This window comes from Rutidosis leptorrhynchoides, chromosome 7, assembly GCF_046630445.1.
Source record: "Rutidosis leptorrhynchoides isolate AG116_Rl617_1_P2 chromosome 7, CSIRO_AGI_Rlap_v1, whole genome shotgun sequence".
Taxonomy (NCBI): Eukaryota; Viridiplantae; Streptophyta; class Magnoliopsida; order Asterales; family Asteraceae; genus Rutidosis; species Rutidosis leptorrhynchoides.
Genome location: NC_092339.1, coordinates 128,758,125 through 128,770,067, shown reverse-complemented (window position 1 = coordinate 128,770,067; position 11,943 = coordinate 128,758,125). Strand labels below are relative to the sequence as shown.

The 11,943-nt window shown below is 38.1% G+C and overlaps 3 protein-coding genes across 3 annotated transcripts; all 3 read right to left on the bottom strand.

The window, feature by feature from the left end:
* Positions 1–316: 316 nt before the first annotated feature.
* On the bottom strand, positions 317–792 carry LOC139859601 (uncharacterized). Its single transcript, XM_071848382.1, has 2 exons — positions 741–792; positions 317–624 (listed from the first exon to the last, which is right to left on the bottom strand). Exons 1-2 carry the CDS (start codon positions 790–792, stop codon positions 317–319), a joined length of 360 nt encoding a protein of 119 aa, XP_071704483.1.
* Positions 793–3,489: 2,697 nt separating this feature from the next.
* Positions 3,490–3,965, bottom strand: LOC139859600 (uncharacterized). The gene is made up of 2 exons (XM_071848381.1): positions 3,914–3,965; positions 3,490–3,797 (listed from the first exon to the last, which is right to left on the bottom strand). The coding sequence occupies exons 1-2, from the start codon at positions 3,963–3,965 to the stop codon at positions 3,490–3,492; spliced, it is 360 nt and encodes a 119-aa protein (XP_071704482.1).
* A 2,691-nt stretch (positions 3,966–6,656) lies between these two features.
* LOC139859599 (uncharacterized) lies at positions 6,657–9,581 on the bottom strand. Its single transcript, XM_071848380.1, has 4 exons — positions 9,438–9,581; positions 7,479–8,282; positions 7,223–7,385; positions 6,657–6,964 (listed from the first exon to the last, which is right to left on the bottom strand). Exons 1-4 carry the CDS (start codon positions 9,579–9,581, stop codon positions 6,657–6,659), a joined length of 1,419 nt encoding a protein of 472 aa, XP_071704481.1.
* Between the last annotated feature and the right edge of the window lie 2,362 nt (positions 9,582–11,943).

The window sequence follows — 11,943 nt, the reverse complement described above, 5'->3', positions numbered from 1 at the left end:
GTCATCCCTTAAGTAGGAAGGAACGCGCTAGTATTTACTGTGCGCGTGCAGTTCAAATCATAAAGCTATTCAGCTCCGAGAGGTACATGAAATTATAACTGAAAATGACTTAATATAATCGAAAAATGAGTTTACAATAATGCAGCACACAGTCGACCTACAAAGGCGCATTGTTTAGTAATTACATGTAAATCTAGACAAAGTAGGTGAGTGATCAATTCTCCTATTTTCTATATTACAAGTAGCATTTTTTAAGCACGGTAGCATGCCAGGTCCGCTTGATTAGATTTCCCTTAAGCTCTGCCAGTTTGTAAGTTCAAGTGTTACTGATCCCAATGACCTTGTAAGGTCCTTCCCAGTTTGGCCCTAACTTCCCAGTGTTCTGGGCGCTGCTTGCTTGGTTGTCGTGCCACACAAGGTCTCCCACCTTATAAGTTCTTGCCCTTACACGCTTGTTGTAATATTTTGCAATGCGCTGTTTGTTGGCAGCTTCTTGGATTGCTGCCATTTCCCTGCGCTCCTCCGCATAATTTAGATTAGTGCGCAATCTTTCACCATTTTCGTCCTCGCCGTACGACAAAATTCTTTTTGTTTGAACCGTTATTTCCGCCGGGATTACCGCCTCTGAACCGTATATCAAACTGAACGGTGTCTCTCATGTGCTGTTCTTGTGCATTGTCCTGTGTGCCCATAGGACTTTTGGTAACTCATCTACCCATCCGCTAAGCTTCTTTCCCAACCTTGCTTTGATGGCGTGAACAATATCTCTATTCGTAACCTCACATTGACCATTAGCCTGAGGGTGCACGACGGAGGTGAAGCGCTATTTAATATTCAAATCCTGACACCAGCTGCGGAAGGGGTTGCCTTCAAATTGTGTACCGTTATCACCAACAATTTCGTTAGGTACACCGAATCTGCATACGATGCTTTCCCAAAAGAAATCTCTAATCTGCTTACTGGTGATGGTGCGCAGTGGTTTTGCTTCTACCCATTTGGTGAAGAAGTCGATAGCAACCACTAGATATTCAGCGTTTCCCGTACCCTTTGGGAAAGGTCTCACTATGTCAATATCTCACTTGCAAAATGGCCACGGTGATGTGATAGGTATCATAGGGTGTTGTGGCGCTCTGCTAACAGGTGCGTGCAACTGGCACTCTTGACAAATTATCATTATCATCATTATTAGTAATGTTATTAAATCATTATAAGTATTATCATTATTATCATTTTAACCATTACTAATACTATTTTAGTATTATTATAATTACTATTTTTAACAAAAAAATGATATTTACATATATATATATAAATATATTTAATACATATAACGTAACAAAATCAATATTTTTATATACAAAATGAATATATGAAACATATATACATTATTAATATAAAAATGATATAACTAATAAATTTATATATATATATATATATATATATATATATATATATATATATATATATATATATATATATATATATATATATATATATATATATATTTGTTTGATTACAATTATGTGTGTTAATATATATATATATATAAATGATATAGGTTCGTGAATCTGAGGCCAACCCTGCATTGTTCAGTTCCGTCGTATGCATATTTTTACTACAAAATAACGTATTGTGAGTTTCATTTGCTCCCTTTTTAAATGCTTTTGCAATATATATTTTTGGGACTGAGAATACATGCACTGCTTTTATAAATGTTTGACGAAATAGACACAAGTAATCGAAAACTACATTATATGGTTGGATTATCGAAATCGAATATCGCCCTTCAAGTCTGGTAACCTAAGAATTAGGGAAATGGCCCCTAATTGACGTTAATCCTAAAGACAGATCTATTGGGCCTAGCAATCCCCATTCATGTTTATGGATGGCTTTAGTACTTCGAGATTATTTATACAGACGTCGATGTCTGTGGGGATATTCTATGCATTATGGTTAATGTCGGTTACCAGGTGTTCAATCCATATGAATGATTTTTATGCAGATGGCTACATGCATGCATGATGTTTATGAGAAATGAAAATATAAAATCTTGTGGTCTATTAAAAATGATGGAAATGAATATTGATGATAAACTAATGAACTCACCAACCTTTTAGTTGACACTTTAAAGCATATTTATTCTCAGGTATGAAAGCAATCTTCCGCTGTGCATTTGCTCATTTTAGAGATATTACTTGGAGTCATTCATGACATATTTCAAAAGACGTTGCATTCGAGTCATTGAGTTCATCAAGATTATCATTAAGTCAATTATAGTTGGATGTATTATGAAATGGTATGCATGCCGTCAACTTTCGATGTAAAGAAAGTTCGTCTTTTAAAAATGAATGCAATGTTTGTAAAATGTATCATATAGAGGTCAAGTACCTCGCAATGAAATCAACTATTGTGAATCGTTTATAATCTATATGAACGGGGCATTTCAACAGGTCTCCCCCGCATAGTGGACCATGCTATGAACAGCGACATCGTGAATGATTGATATGAGAACGCTTTGAAAGCTATACAGGATGTTGAACGCCTTCACTTTTGGGATACTATAAAGAGGCATATTCAGATGCCCGCCGTTCTTCCCAAGGCTATTCAAGATTGCCTTATGCTTGATGCGCGTGAGAAAGCTTGGGAAGCTTGTAAAGCTTTGCGCCATATTCCTATTCCTCGTCTAGAGGAGTTGTTGCGCGATCCGCAAGCGACAGCGCAAGACTCAGTGTATTCTAAGTTGTAGGTTTATTTTGTAATATCATAATGCGTCACGGCGCATGTAATATTTTGTAATATGTGCATTTTTTATGAAATAAAAGTACACTTTTCGTGATTTGATGTTTCCGTTTTATAAATCGCTCTTGTTACTATTTTCGTTATTGATACCCTTTTTTTATTTGTACTCCTAGCGTATCGTTGTTAGTCTTCACGTGTATTGATGTGCACTCAATACACACTTATATCGCACCATCGTAGTCGCGTCAAGGAGTTTTCCACACGTTGGTTTGGGACTGTGGTCAAGCGCGACCAACACTTTTTTGTTTATATTCATGACTCGCAGATCCCTAGGTCTGCTCGGGTGGAACTGGGTTAACCCAATGACCGTCGCTCTCCGGTAATTAGTCTAGTCTGTCGCCAAACAGACTTCTGCCGCACGGGAGCTAGGGAAAGTCATCCCTTAAGTAGGAAGGAACGCGCTAGTATTTACTGTGCGCGTGCAGTTCAAATCATAAAGCTATTCAGCTCCGAGAGGTACATGAAATTATAACTGAAAATGACTTAATATAATCGAAAAATGAGTTTACAATAATGCAGCACACAGTCGACCTACAAAGGCGCGTTGTTTAGTAATTACATGTAAATCTAGACAAAGTAGGTGAGTGATCAATTCTCCTATTTTCTATATTACAAGTAGCATTTTTTAAGCACGGTAGCATGCCAGGTCCGCTTGATTGGATTTCCCTTAAGCTCTGCCAGTTTGTAAGTTCAAGTGTTACTGATCCCAATGACCTTGTAAGGTCCTTCCCAGTTTGGCCCTAACTTCCCAGTGTTCTGGGCGCTGCTTGCTTGGTTGTCGTGCCACACAAGGTCTCCCACCTTATAAGTTCTTGCCCTTACACGCTTGTTGTAATATTTTGCAATGCGCTGTTTGTTGGCAGCTTCTTGGATTGCTGCCATTTCCCTGCGCTCCTCCGCATAATTTAGATTAGTGGGCAATCTTTCACCATTTTCGTCCTCGCCGTACGACAAAATTCTTTTTGTTTGAACCGTTATTTCCGCCGGGATTACCGCCTCTGAACCGTATATCAAACTGAACGGTGTCTCTCATGTGCTGTTCTTGTGCATTGTCCTGTGTGCCCATAGGACTTTTGGTAACTCATCTACCCATCTGCTAAGCTTCTTTCCCAACCTTGCTTTGATGGCGTGAACAATATCTCTATTCGTAACCTCACATTGACCATTAGCCTGAGGGTGCACGACGGAGGTGAAGCGCTATTTAATATTCAAATCCTGACACCAGCTGCGGAAGGGGTTGCCTTCAAATTGTGTACCGTTATCACCAACAATTTCGTTAGGTACACCGAATCTGCATACGATGCTTTCCCAAAAGAAATCTCTAATCTGCTTACTGGTGATGGTGCGCAGTGGTTTTGCTTCTACCCATTTGGTGAAGAAGTCGATAGCAACCACTAGATATTCAGCGTTTCCCGTACCCTTTGGGAAAGGTCTCACTATGTCAATATCTCACTTGCAAAATGGCCACGGTGATGTGATAGGTATCATAGGGTGTTGTGGCGCTCTGCTAACAGGTGCGTGCAACTGGCACTCTTGACAAATTATCATTATCATCATTATTAGTAATGTTATTAAATCATTATAAGTATTATCATTATTATCATTTTAACCATTACTAATACTATTTTAGTATTATTATAATTACTATTTTTAACAAAAAAATGATATATACATATATATATATAAATATATTTAATACATATAACGTAACAAAATCAATATTTTTATATACAAAATGAATATATGAAACATATATACATTATTAATATAAAAATGATATAACTAATAAATTTATATATATATATATATATATATATATATATATATATATATATATATATATATATATATATATATATAGATATATATATATATATTTGTTTGATTACAATTATGTGTGTTAATATATATATATAAATGATATAGGTTCGTGAATCTGAGGCCAACCCTGCATTGTTCAGTTCCGTCGTATGCATATTTTTACTACAAAATAACGTATTGTGAGTTTCATTTGCTCCCTTTTTAAATGCTTTTGCAATATATATTTTTGGGACTGAGAATACATGCACTGCTTTTATAAATGTTTGACGAAATAGACACAAGTAATCGAAAACTACATTATATGGTTGGATTATCGAAATCGAATATCGCCCTTCAAGTCTGGTAACCTAAGAATTAGGGAAATGGCCCCTAATTGACGTTAATCCTAAAGACAGATCTATTGGGCCTAGCAATCCCCATTCATGTTTATGGATGGCTTTAGTACTTCGAGATTATTTATACAGACGTCGATGTCTGTGGGGATATTCTATGCATTATGGTTAATGTCGGTTACCAGGTGTTCAATCCATATGAATGATTTTTATGCAGATGGCTACATGCATGCATGATGTTTATGAGAAATGAAAATATAAAATCTTGTGGTCTATTAAAAATGATGGAAATGAATATTGATGATAAACTAATGAACTCACCAACCTTTTAGTTGACACTTTAAAGCATATTTATTCTCAGGTATGAAAGCAATCTTCCGCTGTGCATTTGCTCATTTTAGAGATATTACTTGGAGTCATTCATGACATATTTCAAAAGACGTTGCATTCGAGTCATTGAGTTCATCAAGATTATCATTAAGTCAATTATAGTTGGATGTATTATGAAATGGTATGCATGCCGTCAACTTTCGATGTAAAGAAAGTTCGTCTTTTAAAAATGAATGCAATGTTTGTAAAATGTATCATATAGAGGTCAAGTACCTCGCAATGAAATCAACTATTGTGAATCGTTTATAATCTATATGAACGGGGCATTTCAACAGGTCTCCCCCGCATAGTGGACCATGCTATGAACAGCGACATCGTGAATGATTGATATGAGAACGCTTTGAAAGCTATACAGGATGTTGAACGCCTTCACTTTTGGGATACTATAAAGAGGCATATTCAGATGCCCGCCGTTCTTCCCAAGGCTATTCAAGATTGCCTTATGCTTGATGCGCGTGAGAAAGCTAGGGAAGCTTGTAAAGCTTTGCGCCATATTCCTATTCCTCGTCTAGAGGAGTTGTTGCGCGATCCGCAAGCGACAGCGCAAGACTCAGTGTATTCTAAGTTGTAGGTTTATTTTGTAATATCATAATGCGTCACGGCGCATGTAATATTTTGTAATATGTGCATTTTTTATGAAATAAAAGTACACTTTTCGTGATTTGATGTTTCCGTTTTATAAATCGCTCTTGTTACTATTTTCGTTATTGATACCCTTTTTTTATTTGTACTCCTAGTGTATCGTTGTGAGTCTTCACGTGTATTGATGTGCACTCAATACACACTTATATCGCACCCTCGTAGTCGCGTCAAGGAGTTTTCCACACGTTGGTTTGGGACTGTGGTCAAGCGCGACCAACACTTTTTTGTTTATATTCATGACTCGCAGATCCCTAGGTCTGCTCGGGTGGAACTGGGTTAACCCAATGACCGTCGCTCTCCGGTAATTAGTCTAGTCTGTCACCAAACAGACTTCTGCCGCACGGGAGCTAGGGAAAGTCATCCCTTAAGTAGGAAGGAACGCGCTAGTATTTACTGTGCGCGTGCAGTTCAAATCATAAAGCTATTCAGCTCCGAGAGGTACATGAAATTATAACTGAAAATGACTTAATATAATCGAAAAATGAGTTTACAATAATGCAGCACACAGTCGACCTACAAAGGCGCGTTGTTTAGTAATTACATGTAAATCTAGACAAAGTAGGTGAGTGATCAATTCTCCTATTTTCTATATTACAAGTAGCATTTTTTAAGCACGGTAGCATGCCAGGTCCGCTTGATTGGATTTCCCTTAAGCTCTGCCAGTTTGTAAGTTCAAGTGTTACTGATCCCAATGACCTTGTAAGGTCCTTCCCAGTTTGGCCCTAACTTCCCAGTGTTCTGGGCGCTGCTTTCTTGGTTGTCGTGCCACACAAGGTCTCCCACCTTATAAGTTCTTGCCCTTACACGCTTGTTGTAATATTTTGCAATGCGCTGTTTGTTGGCAGCTTCTTGGATTGCTGCCATTTCCCTGCGCTCCTCCGCATAATTTAGATTAGTGCGCAATATTTCACCATTTTCGTCCTCGCCGTACGACAAAATTCTTTTTGTTTGAACCGTTATTTCCGCCGGGATTACCGCCTCTGAACCGTATATCAAACTGAACGGTGTCTCTCATGTGCTGTTCTTGTGCATTGTCCTGTGTGCCCATAGAACTTTTGGTAACTCATCTACCCATCCGCTAAGCTTCTTTCCCAACCTTGCTTTGATGGCGTGAACAATATCTCTATTCGTAACCTCACATTGACCATTAGCCTGAGGGTGCATGACGGAGGTGAAGCGCTATTTAATATTCAAATCCTGACACCAGCTGCGGAAGGGGTTGCCTTCAAATTGTGTACCGTTATCACTAACAATTTCGTTAGGTACACCGAATCTGCATACGATGCTTTCCCAAAAGAAATCTCTAATCTGCTTACTGGTGATGGTGCGCAGTGGTTTTGCTTCTACCCATTTGGTGAAGAAGTCGATAGCAACCACTAGATATTCAGTGTTTCCCGTACCCTTTGGGAAAGGTCTCACTATGTCAATATCTCACTTGCAAAATGGCCACGGTGATGTGATAGGTATCATAGGGTGTTGTGGCGCTCTGCTAACAGGTGCGTGCAACTGGCACTCTTGACAAATTCTTATCCTTTCAGCTGTGTCAGCGTACATTCTGGGCCAATAATACCCTAATCTTTTAATCCTCTCGGTGACTGTGCTCCACCCAGAATGCAACCCGCAAGATCCCTTATGAACCTCGTCAATAATCATAGCGGTTTCCTTGGGTCCTACGCAACGTAGGGACGCTCCTAGATAAGACTTTTGATATATAATTTCCCCTCGCAATTCGTAATTCGGCGCTTTCACCTTGATCTTCATCGCTTCCTTTTCCCCTTCAGGCAAAGACCCAGTCTGCAGGAATTCCATGATATCTGTCATCCAAGTCGCTTCTTCTTCTTCAACGGACGCAATCGTTGTTTCTAGCTCTGTGGATTTCTTAAAGACTTGCTCTACTAATATTTTCTTTTCCAGATGATTGAAGGTGAGGGCAGCCAGCTTACTGAATACATCCGCCTGCTTATTCTGGCTCCTAGGGATTTGGCTGATCCTGAAGTCAACGAACGTATCAGCTAGAGAGTGGACCAGAGCCAGGTATGATTGCATTGATTTGTCATTGGCGTCAAATGTGCCGTTTACCTGATTGGCGACTAGCTGCGAATCTTCATAAGCTTGCAGCTTATTTACTCCCAACTCTTGGGCTATACGCGTCCCTGCTAATAGAGCTTCGTACTCTGCCTCGTTGTTCGTCACCTTAAAGTTGAACCGCAGCGCGTACGTATGCTCTTCCTGATACGGACCTGTGAGGATTAACCCTGCACCAGTGCCTTCAGAACTTGCTGCGCCGTCGGTATAGAGCTACCATAGTTCGAGAGGAGGCACGGGAAGTTGCTCAGGGTCGCATATTGCCGGCATATCAACGGCCGTTTCGGCCAAATAATCTGTAGTGACCCGAACTTTTCCATGTTAATATATATTAAATGAAATTGTTATTTACATGATTAAGTGTTTCCAACATGTTAAGCAATCAAACTTGTTAAGACTTGATTAATTGAAATAGGTTTCATATAGTCAATTGACCACCCAAGTTGACCGGTGATTCACGAACGTTAAAACTTGTAAAAACTATATGATGACATATATATGATTATATATAGTTAACATGATATTATGATAAGTAAGTATCTCATTAGGTATTTTAACAATGAATTATATACATAAAATTGAGTTTATTGAATTAAGAAACTCGAAACGATATATATAACGATTATCGTTATAACAACGTCTTACTAAATACATATGAATTATATTAAGATATTGATACACTATGTTTAATCATGATAAATAATAAGTAAACATGTTATTAAGTGTATTAACAATGAACTACATATGTAAAAACAAGACTACTAACTTAATGATTTCGAAACGAGACATATATGTAACGATTATCGTTGTAACAACATTTAACTGTATATATATCATACTAAGATATATTAATATATCATGATATCATGATAATGTAATAATTTAACATCTCTTTAGATATAATAAACAATGGGTTAACAACATTTAACAAGATCGTTAACCTAAAGGTTTCAAAACAACATTTACATGTAACGACTAACGATGACTTAACGTCTCAGTTAAAATGTATATACATGTAGTGTTTTAATATGTATTCATACACTTTTGAAAGACTTCAAGACACTTATCAAAATACTTCTACTTAACAAAAATGCTTACAATTACATCCTCGTTCAGTTTCATCAACAATTCTACTCGTATGCACCCGTATTCGTACTCGTACAATACACAGCTTTTAGATGTGTGTACTATTGGTATATACACTCCAATGATCAGCTCTTAGTAGCCCATGTGAGTCACTTAACACATGTGGGAACCATCATTTGGCAACTAACATGTCACTTTCTTGCACAAGCTGCCAAACCTACGCTCTGATACCAAGTTTTATATAAACATGTATGTATATAAAATCCCATTAATAGTAAATACGTCAATCAATAAATGACCGGGTGTTATATTAAACATTAAAACAGCTTTTAATATAAAAGACACAACATCAGAGTTTCCAACTTTGTCAAACATATCTTCCAGCATCCCATCTTCATCCTGATAACTATCATACAACATATCCATAACCTGCAGGGAAGATGTGGGGGATTAGCACGAAGCTAAGTGAGTGCAACTAACTACAGGTAATAGTATAAAGGAACCGTTATACTAATCATGTCACATAGTCTAACACACAAACATCACCCAAGTGCCGTCTACAGAGACTCTGGCGGCTCGGGCAAACCATTAACCACCAGCTGATCGGACTGGGGCTTACCAGAAGTTCCTCCACCACCGTATGTATATACATAATCCACACGCGACGGACGCGTCATTCACATATATATACACCACGGCTGTCTAGGCTACCACAGAGGAACTCAACCCGCAGGTTGATCTCTCCTACCGAGGCTACCACACAATAGGGACGCACTGGGCTCCAGCAGACAAGCATCAACTAATATGCAGTCATCACAAGAACTAACTAACCACAACAATAAGTATATCTAACAAGCATGGCAATCATAATATAACATGCTTCTATATACTATATTCTCCAGTTAGTCCCACTCACCGATACCGACATCACTCGGTAGTCTAATGTCACCGAGTCTTCTCCTCGTCTGTATCACCTGAAAACAATACTCACAAGTTAGTTATAATATTATTATCATCAAAATACAAACGGGCAGCATAACAGCTAAAAATCAACACTTAGTAAAATTTTACACTTCCAAAGACACTCGGTCGACTGTCAGAGACAGTCGGCCGACTGTCTACACTCACTCGGCCGAGTGTCTAGACACTCGATCGATGGTCTCTCACAGACACTCACTCGGTCGATGGTCGAGTCAGTCGGTCGATGGTCGCGTCGGTCGGTCGATTGTCAAGAGACAGTCGGCCGACTGTGTTTATCTGCAGAAGCTGAAGAACAAAGTGACGGGTTTCACCCAAATTCAACCAATTCTTGCTCTAGAGCTCGGTTACGACCTCAAAACTGACCAAATCAAAGACACTAAACATGTAGAAACATAAACCCACAAGATTTAGACTCAAACAACATCAAATCTAACCATTTTGACCCAAATTACACACTTTGTAAAAACTAATACAAAAACTCCATTTTCTCAAAGATTAAAGCATGAAAGCTTGTGATTCTTACCTTGATAGAATCAGTAAATCACAAGGAAGAAGATTATATGCTTAATTCGAGCTCAAGATCAAATTTTGGCAATTAGGGTTTGGTGTAGGTGGAGAAGATGAAGAACGGGGTGTTTGGGAATAATCTGGAAGAATGGAGAAAATAGGCAGCACTAGACAACATATTTGGGTTTAATTCCCACACTGTGAAACACACGGGTATTTATCAGTTATCTGATATCTTTCGTACTTAATTTGACTGCCCTAACGGAGTCCAAATTAAATAAACAAACCTGTTCTGTGACCCTTGTCACAAACTGGTCCTATCCACATCATTAAATAATAATAAATATAAAATTAAAATAAGAGCATATAATAACACCACACAACCCGAGGACAAAAATAGTAATCTAACAGCTAGGCCCGCTTCGAGGGTGTTACAAATCTTCCCCCTTAAAGAGATTCCGTCCTCGGAATCTGCTAAGTCATAGCCAATACGGTCACATGTAATAAATATCAACACAATTGGTCACACCGGTAGCTACACCAAAACACATCCTAAGATAACAAGCATTACCAAGGTTCATTAGTTTTCTCATCTGTCAGTCCATAAGCCAAAATCGTTAATTTAAAAAATTCACCGTCATTAAGTCAATGCCAACCCTTTCTTTACGAACAACTCCAATCACGCAACACAACATTCAGATAATTTATCCCACAATTATCTATAGCATCACAATTATCGCTTGAAGGGGTAACCAAGTACCAACCATCCACTGTTTAACAAAGGCCGTGCACGTCATCTTTTATCATAGCGCTAAGCTAAGAGGATAACGATCAAACAATTCAACACTATATACAATCAACATTCATTCAAATACAAGACAACCCATAAAGTATTATATAGACCCATCATCAACTTAATTGACTTCTACAAAATGGTTCACAACAAGTTTCCGCTTACATATCGTATTCTCGAATCATATGTAACTATCCATCATTTAGTCCTCCCATTTACATCAATCAGTCTAATTTCCTCGGTTTTCCACAAAAAGTTTCACGTCAATCTGTCACTACACCCCATTTTCTGAAGATACCAACGGTTATACACTGTCAATTTCATCGAATCGAACTGATCCATCAAATTTCGAGATTACCCATAAAGTAAATCCATCAAATCTCCTATTCAGTTTATTCTAAGTCATCTATCTGTTGTCAACGTGTCACATAAACACTCAACTCAGTTAAGCCCACAATTCTACATCACCAAATCTACAAAGGTCATGGGTATTACAAACCACCACAA

Bases quoted from the DNA above. Each gene is read 5' to 3' on its own strand.
- LOC139859601 (XM_071848382.1), bottom strand. From the start codon at position 792: ATGGTCAATGTGAGGTTACGAATAGAGATATTGTTCACGCCATCAAAG. The intron at 625-740 runs GTTGGGAAAGAA...TATACGGTTCAG, and splicing joins GTTCACGCCATCAAAGCAAG to AGGCGGTAATCCCGGCGGAA.
- LOC139859600 (XM_071848381.1), bottom strand. From the start codon at position 3,965: ATGGTCAATGTGAGGTTACGAATAGAGATATTGTTCACGCCATCAAAG. The intron at 3,798-3,913 runs GTTGGGAAAGAA...TATACGGTTCAG, and splicing joins GTTCACGCCATCAAAGCAAG to AGGCGGTAATCCCGGCGGAA.
- LOC139859599 (XM_071848380.1), bottom strand. From the start codon at position 9,581: ATGGATATGTTGTATGATAGTTATCAGGATGAAGATGGGATGCTGGAA. The intron at 8,283-9,437 runs GTATTTACTATT...GAACTATGGTAG, and splicing joins CCGGTCATTTATTGATTGAC to CTCTATACCGACGGCGCAGC. The intron at 6,965-7,222 runs GTACACAATTTG...TATACGGTTCAG, and splicing joins CGAAATTGTTAGTGATAACG to AGGCGGTAATCCCGGCGGAA.